Below are 21,850 nucleotides of genomic sequence, written 5' to 3' on the forward strand. Positions count from 1 at the left end.
CTTGAATTGCCGTAGCTATCAAGAACAAGCTAACCTGCCCATGGATCAACCATTTTTCGCAGGACCTGCAGCAAACAGAGTATCCATTAATGGTCATCTGACCCATTATTTCAAAGGTCCTTAAAAATGAAAAAGGTGGAATTGCAAACCTTATTTGCCCATTGGGCAATATTACCTAAGGTCGGGATGTGGAGATCAGGCTGGAATCTAGTTCTCTTGCGTCCTATTCAGCCTCGCCTTCAACATAAGTAGGGATGTGTGAGGCCTCTGGTCTGGGGGTGGGAATCTGTTGGATTTCCTTGGCAGGGCTCCCTGGATGCTGGTCCACTTCTCTCCACCCCAAGTCGACCATTCATGCGGCAGGAAGAGCCCCCAAGCAAGCCTGCGAGGGCAGCTTGCACCCACCTCCTGCTCAAGCAGCGCTCTGATTCCACATGGGCGACTCGTGGGCTTTGCAAACTTTGCATGAGCAACTTTGCTTTGCACAAAGAAGGCCGTGCTAGCGCTCCTGAGCATTTGTGACCGTGATCTTCGCTTGGTCAGCTTCCGAGCCAGGGCTGAGCATGGGAAAGAAGTCCAGCGAGCAGAAAGGAGCTGGATTCCGTCCTGACTGCTGCACCCTAGCTATAAGCATGGATAGGTCCCCGCCTCCCACCTGTTAAAAGGATGCTGCTTTAGAATCTGCCCAAGAGACACTCATTGCAAGCTCAACTAAAATTCACCTTGAAGCTCCCTTGGTCTAACTTAGGATGTCAACATGTACTCCAGCGGGAAACTTTTTAAAGTAACTGAGCAGTCCTTCCACAACCTTGTAAGAAAGGGCTGTAACTCAACAAAAACTGGATTTTTTCCCTATTTTTTCTCTTTTGCAACCTGGCTTCCAATGGTCTCACACTATACTGGCTTCCAAGGAAGCAGGTGGAAAGCTAGGGCCACAGCTTGCCTCGTTCTGGGCCTCTGACCAAGAGTGGCAACGGCTGCTGATCCGATTTCCCTCCCAGAGTACGAGGCACCAGCTACAGCATTATTAATCCCACACCCACCAGGACTTTGCAGGCGTCTGCAGGTTTAGCCGCTTAGAACCAGTGTTGTTCTTACATTAGTTATCTTAAAAAATTTTCTTACACAAAATGTTATTTTAACTAAAAATTCTTTTGCTGTTTGAAGTGTTCTGAATGAGTCAATTATTAAATGAATAAGTCACTTCCTTCCATGTGCAACCTGTACTTTGGTACGCTAACTACAGTCCTGAAAAGGTTGACAAATGCTGTACAAATTGAAGTTTATTTTGCCAAGTTGGCAACCAACCAACTCTGCTAGAGAAATAACAGAAAATTCCAAGGGGATTCCAAATCAAACACAGGGCCTCTTCAGACCTTCAACTCCCTTTTATTGATTCCAAAATTATGGCGGATTTCTTTTCGGCTGGAGATGGAGAATAGGAGATGTATATATTTCCATACCACCAAACAGCTGAAGCTATATTTCAGTTACAAATCTCAAGAAACTTGTTACAATACCTGATATTTTCACCCTCTTACTCAGTTCTAACGGTGAGCTGTGTCTTCTTCGATGTAAAACTAAATACCACCCACTAACTGAAGAGTTCTCTGCACAACTTGCAATATGTAAACCACATAGAGGTATCTTCCCAGTCATTTGATATCAATGTTTTAAAGATCAGATGGCAAAGGTATAGACAATATGTAAACCACATAGACAGGGGTTGTGCTGATCGGCTGAGGATGGAGACGGCCATGATTTCAGCTGTGTTTGTTTTGTCCCTACACATTCCCTGTCAGCTGTTAACTTTAATAAAGAAGATCACTTATTTTCTAGTAACACTGGAAATCTATTTATTTAAAACTTTTCTATGCCATCCCTTATGCATGGCATCTCGGGACAGCTTACAATCAATAAAATCAATACATTAAAAACATCAAACAATAAATAGCATGTAGTCAATAAAACACAACTGTTGCATTAAAATACTAATTTTTAAAATAATGGTTAAATAAAAAGGTTTTGACTTGGTGCCAAAAGGCGAACCTCTCTGGGGAAATGCAAGCTTGGCTGCTGTTTTACACTTTCTTTAATTCTGGCTTGTTTGATCCCTCAGCTCAGGGTCATTTCTAAAGAGATTTCTTTGGAGAGACAGAATGTCAGAATCATCTCTTTCCCATGCTGAAATCAGGAGGTTCCTTCCCCAGTTCCTGTGAGGGTATTTCTTTCACCCCTGCCAGGTCATGCGCCACAGGGCAGGGCCCTTCACCTCTTACCCTCCGACTCCCTCCAAGGCCCACATCACTCTCAAGGTCCCCCTTTTTAATAAAATGCTAGGAGGAAGGCGAAGAAACAATCCGCTTTACACCAAGCAGGGTTTCTGTGCAGCAAAATTCTTTCAGTAATGCCCCGCACTGAAACAAAAAGAAAAAACAGAAAGCCAGCGCCACTGAGAAGAATCCCACTTGGGTGCATCACTTACGGAACAGCTTCAATTGAAATCCAAGGGAGAACCTCATTTTGGTTTGCTGGTTTCACATGCCTCCCCACTGACTGTGGAAATCAACAAACGGTTACAATTTTTTTTCACTTCTTGGCAGCACTGGATGACAATCTCAGGCATTCCCGAGATATGAAGTCAATCAATTTCAGATAGATGGGCACCAGGATTTTGTGCTAAGCACATATCAAGCTGAAGATTTGGGGGGGGGGGGTGTGAAAGCTGCCAGCTCTGCCTCTGTTTCCATAAACTGTCCAGGAGCAATACAAGCTTTGCCCGTCAGTTTTCCCATCCCTACACATACGGATCCTTACATATCCTTACACTCCCACATTCTGATCTGAATGAAATTATGCAAGAGTCACTCAAATATAGCGAACAGGGCAAGCTGAGCTTTGAAGCGGCGTTCAGAGAATCTGGGCAAGTGCAAAAGCACTTGCTAATCAACTTCTAGTGGGAACCGGCTCAGACATTTTCATGGGTTTGGCACAACAGCATGAACATGGCTTGTGTGTACCCACCAGAACTGCAGTTTGCTACATGGCAAACGGCAGGGCTCCACCATTGCCTCCTGCAACACAACTATTACCTGCGACCCAATTTTGGGGAGCATCTGCAGCGGCACTTCAAGCCCTTATCCTGCCTGCCTGGAACAAGCCCTGTGTGGTCTGCTGCTTACGAATGAACCAGGCTTTGCACTGCCCCGTTTTGGGGTGGGCCTTCGTCAGTGCGCACTGCAGGACAACAGCGGCACAACTGAGCATTACGCTTGCCCAGAGGAGCGGCTGAGGCCTGTGGGTCCTGCTTGCAGGGCTTTCCAGAAGCATCTGGTTGGTCACCACGTGAGACGGGCTGTTGGACCTGATGGACCCTGACAATGATCCTGCAACGCTCTTTCGGGCTACCAGGCGTCTGTGCCAGGCCCAGGCCCTGTTGGATGTAATTTTAAGTCTAGAGTTGGAGACTGACTGAGACTGTACAAGTGTGTGTGCTGGGAAGGGCTAGAGCAAAGGATGGTCAGCATCGTCTCAGTTCCTAGATCACTGGAACCCGAGCACAGCCTCTCCACCTACTGTCCACATTCCCCATTTCCAAGCAAATTGGGACAAAAGACTCTCTAGCTGAAGTCTTGGCTGTGTTAAAGGAGGCCACCTAGGCTGGCTTTTGCATACAAAATAAAGAGGATTGCAGAGGCCATTAACAAAAGAAAAAAGCAGAGACAGACCACTGGCCATTAGGGAAACGCGGTCCAAGGACAGAAAGTTGATACCACACTGAATGTCTCTCCCTTCCAAACCAGAGAGAGCCACTCCACCACCTTCCGGGTGGATCATGATGCCTTTGGGCCAGTTGCCCAGAACATCAGGCAGTTCCTCTTGGTCCACCCTCTTGAGCTGATGCTGTATGATTAGCCTTTTGGTGTTACATCTGCATCAACTGGCTTACTGGAATTTTCTACTAAAATTGGAACTAACTGCTTCTCAGCCACTGCCTGGCTTTTTGGGGAGAATTACAGCTCATCCCCCTTAGAAGAACGCATTACAGGAATGCGCCCAGTCCCTACATTTGATCCCCCCTCGCCCCATTTTATCATTGCAACAACCATGAGTGTCGGCCGTGCTCATGCCAAAACATCACACCGTTAACTTCCAGGCTGTGTAGGGATTTCAGCCCTTGGTCCTAACAGAACACTCTGTCTGCTAAACCACACTGGCTTGCATGGACTTATAAGCTTCTAAGACACAATCCCATGCCTATCAGGCAGCAAGAGGGGGCTACAAGTCCCAGGACACCCTGGTCCTTTTCCTTTCTAAACTTGTGTAGGACTGCACCTTAAAGAACGCCCAGTGGTTGTGTGAATGAATTTTCCCTTCTATCTGGAAAGTTACTGCAAAGCAAAGGGCAGCCCATCATGGGCACAGCCTTCAACATTCATGAGCCGGAGACTAAAGAACATGCTCCACCTCTCCGGCGCAGCGAGGGCAAAGCAGCGATGATGCGCCACCTTCGTGGCTTGAACGACGACTAAGGTGCCTTTGCGTGAGTTCGAGACAGCTGCTCCAGACACAGTGCCTCGCCCACATTCCTCCCTGGCCACATCCGCAGCCGATCGGGTCGGCTCCAATTGCGCACACTGCTGGCAACAGCAGTCCGTTTAGCCATTAGCAGCTACGGCATCATTCACCGGGCAATAAATGGAGCTTGAAGGAGGTCAGCAGAGCACACTTGTAGCTTATACTGAAATCTGCCAGTTGAGAGAAGCGTCTGCATTGCATGAAGCACATGAAGTATTTGCTCCAAGGCGTCTGTCTGATAGCAGCCTCTCCAAAGAGAAGCTGATTTACTTTGAGTATTGGCTCCTTGTCCTTCTGCCCTCAACAGACTCATCAGTCAGTGCTGCACATCACCTTCCAATGAGGGGAGACACTGCAGAACCATGGAGTTAGAAGGGAGCGTTTAGCACAGCAAGCCCAGCCCTCTGCGTAGTGCAGGGATCCAGGTTGAAGCCCCCCTGAAATGGCTGCCTGGTCTCCGCTCAAATACCGCTAGTGACGGAGCTCACTATCTCCTTAGGCACTTGGTTCCACTGTCCGTGTGCTCTGATTGGCAGTCTTCCCTGATGTCCAACTAAACCTCCCTTCCTATGATTTAAGCCCATTGTTTTGTGTCCTACAACCTTGGCTGAAAGAGAACAGAGGAGCCTTCTTCTGTCTCCAGCTCCTTAGTGCCTGCAAAGGGCTACCATATGGATCTTCTCAAGGTCCTTCGACCTTTCCTCATAGCGTGCAGTTTCTCATCTCCATTGCCCTTCTCTGAACTCATTCTAACTTATTCTGAATCGTTCTTGAAGTGTGGTGTCCAGACACAGTATTCTGCTGCTCTGTGACTGAAACAGAAACTGTCCGACCCAACACTGAGCTCTCCGAAAAGCTCGATCCAGGGGTGGGAGGTAGGGAGAAGTTGCATAGGCATCCATAAAAGTCGCAGGTGCATTTCGGCGGCAGCCTCACACAGCCATACCATCTTCTGCCACTGTCACATCCATTTGACGCAGCCAAGCATCTGACAGGAATATGATAATTTGCTGGGAGAGGGGAACTCACCAGCCCCAGTAGATATGGTAACGCTCCACCAGAAGCATGCATGAAGTGCTTGATTACGTTCTGCAATAGCAAGTTAACTTCTTGATATCACTATACATGGCCTTCCAATCAAGAAGAAAACGTCTTGTCCTAATAATAATAAGTCAAGTACAAACCACTGTTAATCACCATCTACATAACAGAAGCCGTTTGTTGCTGATTACATAGCTCTTCTAATGGCGTGTAATGGGCTCCAAGCATTTGGCTTGATTGCATCCAAGTTTAGCTGATCAAGATGTTATTTACTACCCTGGGTTCTTAGAATCCCAAGACTTTGCTGCCTTCAAAACACTGGACTTTGGGAGCAGCTTGACCCATGACAGTGCTTTGCGGTCCAGGGGAAAGGATTACTTCTTGCTACATCATTCCTGAATGACCAGCTGGGATGGATGTGCCATTTGGAACCTAAAGGTAGGCAAACCACATCCCTGGCGCATCCATGGTCAGTCCAAAGCAAGAACCAACAACAACTATGCACCTGGCAGTTCTCTGAAGACCCGACATTCCTGCCATACGGGGTGTGACCTTGGCCTGCCAAGCCCTTGCTGGCATCTCATCCTTTCTGCCACAGCTCTAGACAAGGCACCCAGTGTCCTCTTATACAGATGACAGTCCTCTACTTGAAGGACTGTTGGAAGACCATCCTCTATTTTGAAGGCATCCTCCATTTTGGGAGTAGGTAAATTGCAGCCAGATGCTTTGACCTACAACTCCCATGATGTTTCATCACTGGCTATGCTGGATTGGACTGATGGGAGTTGTAGGCCAAAACATCCTGAGGACCACAAGTTGTCCACCCCTGCTCTTTTTGAAAGACTGGACAGTGCAAGTCTGGTTTAAAGGTGAAGACTTGTGAAAAGGAATTGCTCTGGGGTCTTGCTGTTGCCCACCTGAAGCTCCTGGGCAGCATGGAGAACTGATCTAATATCGATTAGTCCACAAAATTCAAGTTGCAGCAGTCCCAAAACATTGGCCATTCGCTCTAGCGACTACAGAATGTTTAAAAATACTAAATTCACCAAGTGTTTTATAAACCTTAGGCATTACTCCTGCAATCACTTCAATTTATCACCACATAAATGCTGTAACAGAATATCCATAGAATTCAAGAGGACCAGTAAAAATGAGTGCGGAGGCAAAGCCATAAACTTGGTAGCTCCGGATCATGAATGCCTGCCTTGGTAAAATTGATTCTTCAGGGCAAGTTCTCCTTTAGAATTACCCCCTTAAAAATCACTTGGTTACTTGCATGATTATATCAATAAATAGGAGATAAATTTATTCAGATCCCTAGAACAACCTCAGATTAACTCCTGTTTTCCTGTGACAATTTCCTTAATCAGGTCATTTTCTTCAATGCAATCAGAGCTGAATTATTTTGGCATCCCATCATTGCTTCATTCTAATTTCAGAAGCCCTTGAGCAAAGAAAGTTGTTTAAAATACTACTACATAATAAAAAGAGGGATAAGCTCAAATATCCGACCAGCCTACACTAGAAATTGTAACGTGGGCACTGGCAAGCAAACATTTTCTGACTGTGTGATGCACCTAGACATGGGGGGTTACCTTAAGACCCACATTTTTAAGGCGATCCACCACTTGAGATACAAGATCCCATTGGTGGAGTGTTCTGCTGAGGGTCAAGCCACATGCAAGATCGGAACTGTGGTACTTTTTTACTCTGACGTTTCCATGGGCAGATGCTGCAGCTGTTGCCATGTGCTTGGGGAACATGGTTTAGTTCCTCCTTGTCCCCATTGTAACCCCCAGCCCCCCCGCCAATCTTGCTGTTAATCTCGTACGGGGTGCTGAACTTCCTTCAGCTCAAAGGCTGAGCTCCTTTCGGAGAAGTTCCCCGGGGGCCAGATTCCAGCAATGGACAAGGAGAAGGCAAAAGGGAAAGGGGCAAAAATATCAGCCTGTATCTATAATTATTATAATGACCCCATGCAACAGCTGCGCAAGCCCTGCCCCTCTTCCACGCAGTCTGCGGTAGGCTTCGTGCTGCTGCAGGCAATGTGGAAGGAGGTTGCTGGTTGCACCACATTTGCTCCGTGAGACTTCTTAGACTTCCTCTTGACTTAGCAAACTTGCTGAGCGCAGGCCAAGCAGGGGAGGAAGTGCACGGATGCTGGAGGGACGGACTCTGCTAGCTTTCGCCCCAACCCTGGTCGTCACACCTGGGACAATTCAGCAGGAATGCTTTTGAAAGACAGACCTATGCCTTAATGACATGATCGGTGTGCGCAAAACTTCCACCCCAAGCTGTCTCGGCAGCAGAGAGACAGTTAAGAGGTGGGTGTGGGAGATCTCTCAAAAGCACGCACTGCTCTCAGCTCCCTTGCTGTTCCTTGGAAGCAGCGCTAGGCTGCTGTCAATGTTTATACAGTGCAGAGCAAACACACCGCCCAGCAACTCGGGCTGTTCAATATGTTCCCTTTAAATGTTTTATAAGTTGCACGACTCAAATGCATATTTGGTAACGCTTTGCAAACTGGGGGTGGGGGGTGGGGGGGAACGAAGGGGAGATGGAAGCCCTTTGAAATGCAACAGCAAGGCAACACTCTAGATTTCTGTTACGTGCATTAGTTGGAAAACTAATGGAAAACTCTTCCCACCACTTCATGATGTGCCCCCCACCCCAAAAAGATTTACAAGGAGATCCTGCTTGCAACACAACAGGTTTGGGGGTGGGGGTCTAGCAGATTTCCTCCACTTGGCTCCCCGGACTGCAACCCGCTTTCTCTCTTCCCTGTGCCTGCCTCGTGCCAAGCATTCACATGGATGTTCTGCAGGACATGAGAGCAAGCAGCGTTCTGTACACAACTTGCAGGTGTTGCCTACTTTGTGCAAAGAATTACGTGCTGTGCGTATTTTGTGCAAAGGACTGCCTACTCTTGCAAGGAAGCTGCTAGCATACCCAAGTGTTCACAGACTTGAGCTCAGCTCTGCTCAGCTCGTTTCCTAGCCAGGTCCAGATGAGGGAAAGAAGTCGAGCGAGCACAAGACACCTGGATTCAGTCTTCGCATCTTCAGTCCATGGAATGGCCACCCCCCAACCCTTGATCATTAGCGTGCAAGTGAGCAGGAAGAAGGCTCTGATCATGTAAGTCAGGTTTCCCTCCAACAGCACACCCCTACTTAGCTTACTCCCACACTACTGATTGCGTTGCTTTTGGGGGTTGCTGTTTGTTTTAACAGATCCGGCAGATGCTAACCTGCAATAACACTGTTTTCCTGTAAGGACAAAACCCTGTGTATCCTCTGCACAGAAAAGCCCAAACCCTCGTGTATTAGAAAGCTGCACTGTCACAATACGAAGTCAAAGCTTCTCTTGAGCCTTGCTTCCAGTCTTGGATTATGGCATTTTCAAATGCATTGCTGCAACCGCAAGGGAGAGTAGCTTAACCTTTTGTTGCCTAGGAATGTTGGGATTCTGACTGTATTAACAGGGCTAGCTAATGAAGCTGCATTGGGAAGATGTCTTCACATCACAGCCTGTTTGCTATTCATTGTCACACTGGAACCCACTCAGAAGGAACGGGTTGATCCGGCTAGAACTTGATCCATCTTACCTGGCATACCATGGATGAGATCCCCACAGAGGACAAGGAATTTTGGTCTGGGGTTCAGCTGGTTGATTGCTCGCACGGCTTGCTGGGTTAACCTGAGTTCTTCTCCCCATTCGTCACCTCCACTGCTGCAGTCCCCAATGGCATACGCTTTCATCAAACCAAACTGAGGATCTGCCCCTTGAATGAAGTAGAAGGGAGCTTTCCATTCTTGCTCTGCATCTGAAATAAATTATTAGAGGGGGTGGGAAAGTGTGAATGGCTTCGTGAGATAAAGAAAGGCAAGCGCACTTAGAATCATAAAGTAGCAAAGTTGGACGGGGCCATGAAGGCCATTGGGTCCGACCCCCTGCTATTGAAGGACACCAATTTGCACCGTCCCACTCAGAGGGCTGTCCAGTTTCACCTTGAATGTCTCTAGTGTGGGGGAGCCCATGACCGCTCTGGGCAACTAGTTCCACTGTCATATTGCTCTGACAGCGAGGAAACTTTTCCTGATATCTAGCCTGAATCTGAGTTGTCGCAACTTGAATGGATCATTTCGTGTCCTACACTCTGGCATCAGCAAGAAGAGATCTTGACCTTCCTCTTTGTGACAGCCTTTGAGGTACTTCTACAGGGATACCATGTCCCCCCTCGGCCTTCTCTTCTCAAGGCTGAACATGCCCGGTTCTCTCAGTCTCTCCTCATAGGGCAGTGCTTCCAAACCCTGCCTCATTTTTGCTGCCCTCCTCTGGACCCTTGCCATAACTGCGTCTGTTTTGCCAAGGCAGTCAGCACTCACCTTGTTGCATCTTGTAACATGGCACGGACTTTCCCACCCTGGCACCCTCCAGGAGGAGTTTGGCGCCAAGGATAGCTCCTTCGATATTTGGAGGAAGAACTGAAGTCGAGAGCTATCCCTGCAGATGTGGAGGGTCCAGGTGCAAATAATGAACCATGGGGCCATCATCCCACAGAAGCTCAGGCATGCAGTGGAACAACTTCAGGCCAGGGGCCAAGCCCAGCTCTTTAGCAATCCCCAGATAGTCATGCCCTCTTCGCATCACCGGAAAGTTCCAGATTTCCTCCCATCCCCATTCAATGCTTTCCCTGCATTTACACACGGCTTTCCTCCATTTCAGAAGCTTGATATTCCTCTCCTAAGTTTTAATGCCTAGCAGGAAGCACATCAAGCTAAAATATCACAGCCTCCTTGCCTTTGGACCATCCCTTTCTTTTAGGTCCACCACCAAGGAAGTGTCCGCAGAGTTCTGCTCTTCTCCTAGGCTGGAAGAGGTTCAAAGCATTAGAACGTTTTTGAGCCCTTGGAGGTCAAACTATGGACACAGGTGCACAAACAAACTGGCCAGGCTGTCAATGGCAAGCACGTTTTTAAATCTACCCTCCCTGATGGTGGAGATGGGACAGGGTGGGGGCTGACTGGGCGACTCTGGGCCAGTCGCTCTCAGTCTAACCCACCTCACAGGGCTGCTGTCATTGAAAGGATCAAACGAAGCCGTGTAAGCTGTTCTGGGCTCCTCACAAAAGGGAAATGGAGGGAATAAATGCAATGCAGCCATAATAGTAAGTGCATGGCCATCGGGAGGAGAGCCATTAATGGCCTTCTGCTCCAGGAGTAAGTCAAATCCCCTTTGACAATACAGTCAATCTACTGCCCATCCCTAGACAATGCAATAGCAAATCAAGTACTCTATACTTTGTGAAGAAGTCTCCCTTTTCGATCTGTCCTGAATATCTACGCAACGCCCCGATTCTAGTCCTCTTTCCACTTTTTCCACACCATGCATAATTTCAGATACCCATTCTGTCTCCCTGCTTGCCTTTTTCTTCCTAAACTGAACAGACCCAGCTGTTACAACCTTGTCCCTCAGCTGGGCATCTTTTCACTGATACATGCACAGACACCAGCATGGGAAGGTTTATTAATGTAGTCTGACGGAAAAGTTTAATTAAAATATTACTGCAGAATGAACACTGCAATGGGCCACATCTCAACACTGTATCATTCTGTCCTTGATTTGCTAATTTTAGTCAGTTTAGTCAGTCATTCAAATCAGTTTTCCAAAGCCATTAAGAATGAATAATGTTCAATTAGGGGGAAAATGGAAGAAAAAAGCCTCAATAGCACTTGGCAGCAGTGGGAAGTCTGGATCTAGAAGGGACGGGGTCACATTTTTTTCCCTGAAGAAAACAAGAGAGCCCCAAAGGCACACAAGGGTCAGATCCGTGGGTCACCATTCCATTGGCTGGGGTTCTCTACTGTGCCCCAGCAAGTTCCCCAGGTCAGGAAATAACTGGACTGAACTGCAATTAAGAGCCACTCTACATGCAAATTTTTTGATAGTGAGATTAATCTCCCTGCCAGGAAATGCATTTTCTTGATCATGCATGAAGCGCCTCGCCATTCTCCCCCTCTTGCTGCCATCCCTGGTACACTGTACTGAAATGCCTCGCATGTTATAAGGACTCCCAAAAAGCACCCGCACCCGCACCCGTGCTGGAGAGCTTTTCACAGATTCGAAAGCCAGGGGCTCAGAATCACCAGGTCCCCCAGATGGCTCCACACCTCACCCTACTGCTCCCAAATATTGGTTGCCCGGTGGTTTTCCAGCTTTCCTGCAGCTTTTATTTTATTCTCAAAGGCTGAAATGTCCAAGGCTTAACTATGGGCAGTAAGAGCTGTAAGCTGAAACAGGCTCTGACTTTTGGCCCCTCCTTTTTGCCTTTGGCCCACCCAGCAGGGGAAAGTAGCCCCAGGGAGCCTTTCTGAAATGGGATTCAGCTCCTGTGCAGAGAAAGTGGAATGCATAGCATCTGAAAGAGCCCAAAAGGACCTCTCCTTCACATGCAAACCACATCACGCCCAACAGGCCACCCGGATGCCCCAGGAGGAGAGGAAGGCCCCTCCATCAATGCAGAGGAGACCAAGAACTCAGGCTGGAAGGGTCCACTAAATATCATTATGGGTTGCTGTGTGAACACTTCAACATAGGGCAGTCCTCTGCTTGAAGGGTTGTCCTGAAGATAAAGAACCATCAGAATGTTGCTCATCCACAGTCAGTGCCGACTCGAGCAGACAGGCCCTTGCCACCTGGCCGCAGGCTCCCACAGGACACTGAGATGGGCTTCGTTTCGATTTAAATATACTATTTGTAAATGAGTACCTCTGTGTATAAATAACCTAAAGCCAGTTTCATGCAAACCATTGCCCTCTTGCGGCTGTTTTTTTGGCGATGCTTTCCTGGCCGGGGTGGGGTGGGGGGGGAGAATTCATTGGCAGCCGTGCTGTGAACAGTGTAGAAGTGTTGGGACCTAAATATGTGTATCTTCCTTGTTTCCCTCCCATTAATATTTTAAAGTGAGAAACCCCTCGAGCACCTTGGCACAAAAGTGGTATAGAAAGGAAGGCAACAAGCAAGGAAACAAATCTGGGCCCGGGGAGGGGGTGAGAGAGCCACCTTGCAAACTAGTACGATGCCAGAAATCCAAATGAAGAAAACCTCCTACAGAAGCAGCAGCTGAAACAGAAATGCTAAGAGTGTAATATTAGGATTAGGGAGACGAGTTGGATGACTTCTTTTAACTAGCACAACTTACAAGGGTTCATTCCATGTCTGCATTGGTGCGGTGGAGACGACAGATCTCGCTGGCAGGCATCCGTTCCCCTATGGGAAACCCCTAGGTTCCCCAGAGTACAAAACCAGTGTGGCATGGGGGGAAGACACCTGGCAAGGGAGCTCCAGAACCTGTTCAGCAAGGATCCTGAGAGCTTGGTGGAACATGCCACAAAATAAAGGCCCCTTAGCACGTCCGGTCCGTGTTCAATTGCTTCTGGAACACCAGCCCCTCATTAGGGTTTCTCACTTCCCCACCACACTAAATTATTCTGTAAAACTTGGGGGTTCCTCTGGGCCTTTTGAAACTCCTCTCGTGTGTAGTTGGCACAGTTTGGGCTCCACAAGTAATGACACCCACAGTCCGTTAGAGGTACTAACCACTGACAGTTCTGGATAAGAACATAAGGGCTGAAGAAGGGCTGTGTTCGGTCAGACCAAGGCTGCACCCAGTCCGGCATTTGGCTCACACAGGGGCTCAACCGGACAGATCCACAAACAGGACTTAGACCTCCCCACCCATGATCCTCAGTAATGGGTATATGTAGGCATACTGCCATCAGGATTAGTCGCCATCGGAGGCCTTCTCCTCCATGCATTTGTCCAATCCATTCTGAGAATGATTCCAGTGGGCAGGCATCACAGCATCTTGTGGAAGTGAAGTAGGTTTTGTGCATTATTTCTTGCTCTGTTGAAAGACTAACAAGTGTGCCCCAGATCATATCAAGCCAGAACTTTCCCTGGAGGCCAAAGTGATGACGCTGTGGCAGTCGTACTTCAGGCACAACCTGAGAAGGCAAGACTCTCTGGAGAAGACAATCACACCAGGGAAGGTTGAAGGCAGAGGAAGGCCAACTCTGCTAAGGATCGAGTCCATAAAGGAAGCCGCAGTCTCGAATTTACAAGAGCAGGACAAGGGCAGGACACTCTCGAGGGCTTTCATGCATAGAGTTGCCTTAATTCAGAACAACATTAATTAAGCCTCATACTGAATTTATTTATGTAGTTGTACATTAAGGTTGATACAAAAGGAGACCTTTCAACACAAGACACTGCGGTTTACAATACAAGAGCATCTTTGGAGGTGAGCTGCTTGGAAGGCTGCTCTCCTGAAAGGAACCCGTTCAGAGAGGAAGGGTTAACGTCCCTCTCCAACGCTGCCGCCCCGATTAGGGCTGTCTCCCCTTCCCCTTGTCTCACTGCTATTCCTGAAGACAGGCAGTAGTCAGTTTTAAGCAAGCCAAAAAAACACGTGTAACATAATGTGTAGCTTGACTCCAGAAGAAGGCTGAAGGCCTCCTGGAAGCACTGACAATATTTTTACAAACCAGGTCACTCTTATTTATCGTGGCAGCCCAAACACTGAGAAGAGACTCCTCAAATTAATCCGACTGTCAGGGTGATTTATTGTACTGGTTCTCAGAAACGGTGTCAGCCTGTTCCTTGAATTGTGTTCCCTCTGTTGTACACTGACCTTCTGCCAACCCCATGCCCTCCGGATGCATTGGACTAAGACTCCTATCAGCCCTGAACATCGTCCACACTGCTGGGGTGATGGGAATTGTAGTCTGACACACCTGGTGGATACTGGGTCAGGGAAATGTGTGCTTTGTATTGCAGGAGACAGGCCTTATATTGCAACCAAGGAACTGACGAAAGTTTTGCCTGGGTTGAACCAGCCCGTGTGATACAGCCTTCAAGTACGGCTGAGTGGAGCAGAAGTGGCTGTTCAGCACACGGCAACAGTTCAATAGCCCACACAGCTTCGGCTACTGGAAGGCATGGAAATGAAATAAATAAAACACGCCTCAAAGACACCCGATCAGGGAGGGAGGTTTGAAGTGAAAAGGACCGACAGGGAAACGTTTGTGGCCATACTCAGCATGTCCAGCTTGATCCTGATGCAGCAGCCAGTCAGAGCAGCTGTACGTTTTCTGTTTTTAGATTGCTTGATTTGTAAACTATCCTGAGAGCAATTCTGGCTAATTGAACGGGTTATAAAAACATTACATGAACAAATGAAGAGCCACTTCTGTAGATCTTCCGTGGCTACTGCAGGGCTCTCTCCAATGACAAAGTCTGTGGCATTAGCCAGCCACCTGTAGAAGATCCAGATGGTGTTTTTCAAAATTGCATTGTACTTTAAAATTGGAATTGGACTTCTTATGGACTCTGGATTAAATGCACACAGTGGAGCATTCAGCGATTACACTTTCCTGGGGAAAAAAAAAAGAGAACGACCTAGTCTAAAGGTAGCAGATCTGGTCCTCTCCAGATGTTGGCCGATCCCAGATACATCAACACCGTTTCAGCCCAAGGGACAAATTCCATTTCAGAGATGTGCTGGGGTGTACACTGCAGAAGCTGGTGAGGCCAAAGAGGCAGTCTCAAAAATACCCATACATTTTAGTTCATGTTTCTTACCGCCAGTTCTTAAGCCTTGGGAGATACCCGCCCCCGAAAGATCAAAATACAACTATATAAAAAGCCAGGAAACCACCAAACAATTCCCATTTGTGGGAAATGGGGCAGGGTGAGAGCACAGAGCCACCTGGAGAACTCCAGGTGGGCCAGAGGTTCTGTGCTCTTGCCTTCTTTGCTCTACACCTACCTGCCAGTAATTATCGGGCCTAAAATCACTGTGGAAATGTTAATGGGCAACCAAATTGATAAAGTAGGTGCATCAAAAACTGAAGCTCATGATCACCACAATCCGAAAAAGCATGCATTCATGGAGTGTAACAGGCAGTACAGTCACTTTGCTTTCATCCTTTTCCAACGAAGCTTAGCTTCCCCCAACACAGACACACAAACCAAAAACAAAACAACAAACTGAAACTTGGTACAGATTCAAAAGCTGCTTGGAAAAACAAAACAGAAAAGGAGTTTGGCACTTGTGTTGACATATACAACTATAAGCACATTTGCTAGGTCGCAACCAAATTGTGCAGTCTAGATCTGTTCTAAAGCTTTAAAGGGTTATGTTTTGTTTGTAAGCAATCAGAATCCGTATTCATTCAGGGTATAGGAAACTGGGAAAGCCACAGCTTTGCTGTTCAAAGAGTCAGATGCATCCTGAATGATCGAAGCAGAGTTGCTACGTGGGAAGCTTGGTTCCATTCCTAGGGACATAGGAAGTTGTCATTGACCACGTGGGAGCATTGGTCCGTTGAGCTCAGTACTGTACCAACAGGTGACCAATAAGCTCGCTATTTTCCCATCTCTGCCTGGAGATGCCAGGGACTGAACCTGTGACCTTCAGCATGCGAAGCACATGCTCTGTCGCTGTGCTAAGCCCCTTCCCTGCCAGATTACGGTAAAACATCACAGAGTAGAATTATCTCCACTAAAGTTGCCAAACAGGAACACTTCCGTGCGATCTGTGCTCGCTGGTTTCAAATTCAGATTTCTCCCATGCTTAATTGATCCCCCTTTTATTTTCAGATGGGATCCTTGTTTGGAAGTGATGTGGTTGCAGGTGCGCCCGCATTTTTGTGTCATTCTGAATGGATTGTGCTCAGTTACTTCAGCGCAGGACTGCGAAAATATTATTTCCAGGCAGCCCTTCCACAAGATGCTCTTCTGCTGTGGCCTGGCTCACATGTAACACAGCAGGACATTTAAAAACTGGGACTGTCGTGAACAGGGGAACGGCCTGTTACCTGTCACAAGTGGAAGCGGCTGGCCAGTTCAGGGATGCTCTGTCCCTTGATTCCTTAGGGCGATTTGCAAACCAAGAACACAGGCTTGTCAGGAGAGGGACAAAGTTGAAACCCACTGTTAGAGTTTTGGAAGGATCTTCGGAGATTCAGATTCTAGTCCCCCTGGCCCTGACACTCACTGGGTGACTTTGAATCTCAGCCTAACATACCTTACAGGGCTGTTCCGGGGACAAAATGGAGAAGGATCAGGTAAGTCATCTTACATTCCTTGCAACTGGAAGAATAGTGGGATATGAGTCTAAATACAGTAATGTATAACCCAACAAACCAGAGCACCTTACTTGCAGGTCATGATAAAACACCCATAGATGGTGCCCTGAGCTGGAGTGACTGAGCAGCCTGGGATGTTCTTTGCTTTGAACTTATCCTGTGTGAATTATTTCCCTCCCATCCGTTTTAAATCCGATGGCTTGATTTAGGCCGACAGTCTCAAAATCTGTGAACCTTAAAGCAACCTATAGACTTACCATTAAAAATACTGAGCTTAAGCCACACCAAGATGCTATTATTACGATTCCAGTATATTCTTGATGTTTTCAGTTGTATACTGAGTTTTTTAACTCTTAAGCTCTCTACACACTTATGCAATGTTCCCCTGCTGAGGTGGGCAGTAGCTACACAGAGTACTTTTGGCAGTGGTTTTAGGACTGAACTAGTAAATTTGTTTTAATCCTAACTTCACAGTCAGAGTATTGCATGCTACACTGGAGCACATGAATCTCATTTGTTTAGTAATATTCATACAGTGCCTGGACATCTCCTGAGAAAGCATTTGACTGTAGACTTTGTATAACTAGGTGCTTCCATCTGTCACTAGCTCCTCTACAGCATGGAAGGTGTTCTGTTCCAAACTGACAAGACCATCTGCAGCCAACCCGTTGCCAGAATCAACGTGGCAGCATCTCACACATTATGGATCTGGAAGACTTTGCTGTTGTTGTACGAGATAAAAGATTTCCCATGGAAACAGCACAAAGACACATGAAAGGGGGTCAAGGGAACCTCTGGTCTCTGAACGCTTTGAATGGCTTATTCAAGAACTGCAGAAGTGAGCACCGTTTCAGCAACCGCTACCACCCCCTATTCTGCCCTAGAGTTTGGGCTACACACAGTGTGGAAACGCCCTCCTTTACTAAACCCCAATATAATCAGGGGTACCCTTTGGACTCCAAGCTCCATATGGGAAGCCTTATTATTATTATTATTATTATTATTATTATTATTATTATTAGAACATTTCTATGCCGCCCCTTGCCGAACTGATATCCACATCGAATTGAACTGGTAATTGAACTGATATCCACATCTCTGCTTACCATAATGAGTGCCACATCATCTTTTCGTAAGGGTGACTAGAAGAAGCCCAATCTTTGTCTCTAGCCTGAAGTTGAGAATGGGTAGAGACTTGTGCTGTGGCTTCAGTGCAATCACAGGGAAGATGGCTTCCCTTGAACTCAGAGTTTACTTCTGAGCAGGGGCACTCTTAGATCTGGGGACTAGACTCATGGAAATCAGCATAAAATCTGCATGTATGTGCACATTTTAAAATCACTAGGATTTGTTTGTATTTTGTAGGAGGCAAAAGCAGCCAATTCATTTTTCATTCAAATTACTCACAGAAAATAAAGTTGTCAAGCAATCTGTATTCCGACCCAGTTTATCCCAGATCAATGGAAAAATTGTTTAAGCTGCGCTGCCTTGCAGGGACTTTGGGGGTGGAGAAGATTGTTGCAGGAGAGCATTAATCTTTGTTCCCCCAGCAACAGCCCTCCTTGAAAACCGCCCCCTGCATGACAATGATGCTGAGGAAAGCAGGCTTCCATTGACACCAGTGGAGTGGCACCAGAGCAGAGCACGATCCAGGTTCTGTGGAAATCAATTTAGGTCCTCAGTCTCCTGCCTAGCCACCACCCTGCTTTGGATGTAGCATGCATTAAATTGGGCTAAAGGGGAGAGGAAGGCTCCTGGGCACACATTTTTGTTTGGTTACCAAAGCCAGCCAAAATTTGTAGAACCATATGATGGAGCGAAGAATGGCATGTTCAGACACCTTCCATCCTTACGATGCCTTTCCTCCAGAGATCCAAGCCAGAAGCAACACAGCCATTCTTTATACCAGTAAATAGTGCAACAGCGGAGGAAGAAGCTGCTGTTTGAAAACTCTCACTTCTATATACCCAACTAAAGGCACTGGAAACTGGCCACATCCTCAGTCCAGCAACCTCACTGCATAGCAACTGTATGGAAGGATCACTCTCAAACTAGGATATCACAGTCCAGTGTAACACAATGGCCTCATCCACATGCCACACAAAACCAACCAAACAAGCAAGCCAGAACTCTCCTCTTCTCCTCCCACGAAGCCAGGAAATAAAACAACAGTAGCACCTAGTTAAATCTCACTTTGTTGGTGCATGGGGACCAGGGACCAAGGTGTGTAAGAAACCACAGTCAGTTTTTACCAGCTGAAATTGAACTTGAAAATTTCCAGAGTTTGGTACCAATTTGTTTGAAGCTTCTATTGACTCCTTTATTTGTTCTGCATTTAGATTGTCCTCTGATAAAAATTCTCTGGACCTCGCAGCACAAGTAAACTTTAAAGAATAAGCAATCCTTTGTTTGCAAGGAGCAACTAACTGTGATTTAATGAAAAAGAAAAGATATTCTGTCAAAGCCCTCCTCTTCCTGTCACAGGGCAGTAGGAGTGCAGGTTCATGAAAAGCATGCTAGGTGTGACCTTCTCCAACCTGGTATCTCTGCATGCTCTGGATAATGAAAGCCAGTGCTTTTTTTGGTCACAGAATGCACCGGAACGGAGTTCCGGCACCTTTTTTTCGACAGATTTTCCAAGTTTTAAAAGTAACTGTTGAAAATTTGATGTTTGGTCCATGTGGATTTGAATCGCCCTGTCGAGCGTAGCAGGTCGGCGGCAAAATCATTAAAATGGTGCATGCGGGCTGCTTGCGTGTCGAGTCCGATGCGTGCGTACTTCGTCCACGCTGGTTGTGATGGTGCTGCTTGGCTTGTGAGTGGTTGTGCGGTTGCGCGCTGAGTGCTTTCTGAGGGTGGCGACTGTTATGTTTCGTTACACAACTGACGTGGTGTGGGTGTGTGTACAGTGATTGACTACGTGCGAAAGGTAAATAATTTCATGAGTTCCGGCACCTTTTTTCTTACAAAAAAAGCACTGACAGCCAATATTCCTAACTGATGGCCATGCTGGCTTTGGCTGATGGGAGTTGAGGGTACTGCAGGGCACTCGGTTGGGGAAGACTGGTTTACGGTGATGCATAAATGCAGTTGATGAGTAGCCAGTGCACCTCCATGGTCATAAGCCCCTTACCGCTGAGCAGGCACGGGTTACACAATCAGCCCTACAATCTCTCTCTTACTCAACAATGGCATACAGAACACCTTTTAATGTCTCAGTGAAGGAGGCCCTTGGTTTCCTTATTTCTTCATCCTTTGGAACTCTCCGCCTTAGATACACATTCACATAACACATCGTCCCAGGGTCCAAGGCAAAATAGTGCTTTCCAGGTACTAACCAAACAACAGATCAAAGTATCAGCACAGATTTGCTATGGTCAACATCAAAGTTTCTGGAAGCAAGGAGGCTGTGGCCTCCTCATGCAGATACTATGCCCAGCAAAACCTCTGAATGGCTTTGTTGCTGCTGATCAGGTGTTTATGCTAACTAAATAAATCTGACATCTTTCCAGGGGTTCTAAAACCGGGAAATTTTGAAGTAGCTGCTTTGCTTTTGTGTGGCTATTAAAATCTCTGGCTGTCACTAGCTGCAACTAATTAAAAAACAGGAGTTACACATTTTGCACTAACTGAACAGGCGGTTGTACAATATGCACTTACATACAGCCTGTTTCTACCTTAGTCAAGGATAATTTAATTCCTCTAACCTGAGTGTATTCATATTTCTTCAACACTGCTTTGATATTGGAAATATACTCCCCAGAGGAAAAAACCACTTCTACCACAGTGTCTCAATGCTTGAACCTCTTCCCACTCCCCACTGAATGGTCTCACAATATTTATTTTTCCTGCAAGGAATGCAAGGCTGCTGATGTTGTCTTCCTGTGTCTCCCCATTTTGCCTTTGTAACAACCCTGCAAAAGTTAGGTTAGGCCAAAAGTCTGAAACTGACCCAAACTCAGCCAGTGAGCATCAGGGCTGAACGGAGGCTTGAACCCAGGCCCAGGGCATTCCTGTTACCACTTTGCCACTCCTCCCCTCGTTTTGCCATCTCAACAACCTGCAAGGTTATTCTGAGGTCAACGACCAACCTAAAGTCACCCAGCGAGTTTGATGGCCCAGTAAGGACCAGAAGCTGGATTTCTCAGGGGCCCATCCAAAACTCTAATTATGACTCTGCACTGATTCTCCCCAAACTCCCGGGTTACTCTCACAACAACCCTGTGAAGTAGGTTAGGCTGAGCGTCAGCGACCGCCCAGTTCATCCAGTGAGCCTTTGGGCCGAGTTGGGAACAGATCTCCGGCGTCCCAGGCCAGCGCTCCCACCGCTACGCTCCTGCCCGCCTATCCCCATAATATCGTCCACAATCAGTCCCTAGGCCCCGTGTTCTTTCTGCCAGTGCAGTGAGCCGCCTATTCCGGCCCCCCAGGACCCAGCGGTCCATGCGAATAAATATCCGGACGGAAACAACTTCCCCACCCAAGCGTTCCGCGCTCCCCTTTATGCTTGCCGGAGTACGGTATCACTCGCCCGCCGAGAGGGCGCGCGAGAGAGATCTACCTTCGCGGAAGACGCCCAGAGTCCTGTCCCGGGCCTTCAGGAGCGCGCCCCGCTTTTCCTCAGCCATGGCGAGTCTGTGCAAGGCCACCCTTGGTAAAGTGGAAAAAGCCAACCGGGAGGAACCTCCGCCCGCTCCGCTTGGCACGGAAAGAAGCGAACCCCGGAGCTTGGGAGGGAGGGGGCGTGGTTTCCGGAAAGGGGGCGTGGTCCGAAGGGAAAGAGTCGGCGTGAGAACCTGAACGATATGCCTCGTACGCTAAGGGAAGCCCGGCCGTGCGCGGCGCAAGTCGCCTGTTCGCCCAGCGTGGGAACTGCTGCGCCTAAATCCTAGATTTGCTTGGGCTGTGGTCACCCAGAGTGACAAGGATGCTCTGCCCAAGCTCAGAGGCACTGTTTGACTTCTGCATCATTCTTGAACCTAGATCCGATCAATGAGTTGAAAAAAAAAAAAAAAACACCAGTTTTCTTTGCCCTCGTTTTACATAAAACTGGAATTTTCTTTTTACATGAGGATGTCAAA

The 21,850-nt window shown here is 47.4% G+C and overlaps 1 protein-coding gene across 1 annotated transcript in view; it reads right to left on the reverse strand.

Moving 5' to 3' along the window:
• The window catches only part of CPPED1 (calcineurin like phosphoesterase domain containing 1), a 64,258-nt gene extending 42,791 nt beyond the window's left edge, over nt 1-21,467 (reverse strand). The window contains exons 1-2 of the mRNA XM_044433803.1: nt 21,331-21,467; nt 9,224-9,442 (exon numbers count right to left, since the gene is read on the reverse strand). Coding sequence (XP_044289738.1) covers nt 9,224-9,442; nt 21,331-21,397 — 286 coding nt within the window. The 5' untranslated portion in view covers nt 21,398-21,467. The remainder of the gene's footprint in view (nt 1-9,223; nt 9,443-21,330) is intronic.
• Between the last annotated feature and the right edge of the window lie 383 nt (nt 21,468-21,850).

Source organism: Varanus komodoensis, unplaced genomic scaffold (genome assembly GCF_004798865.1).
Source record: "Varanus komodoensis strain SLA01 unplaced genomic scaffold, ASM479886v1 scaffold26, whole genome shotgun sequence".
In the NCBI taxonomy this organism is placed as follows: Eukaryota; Metazoa; Chordata; class Lepidosauria; order Squamata; family Varanidae; genus Varanus; species Varanus komodoensis.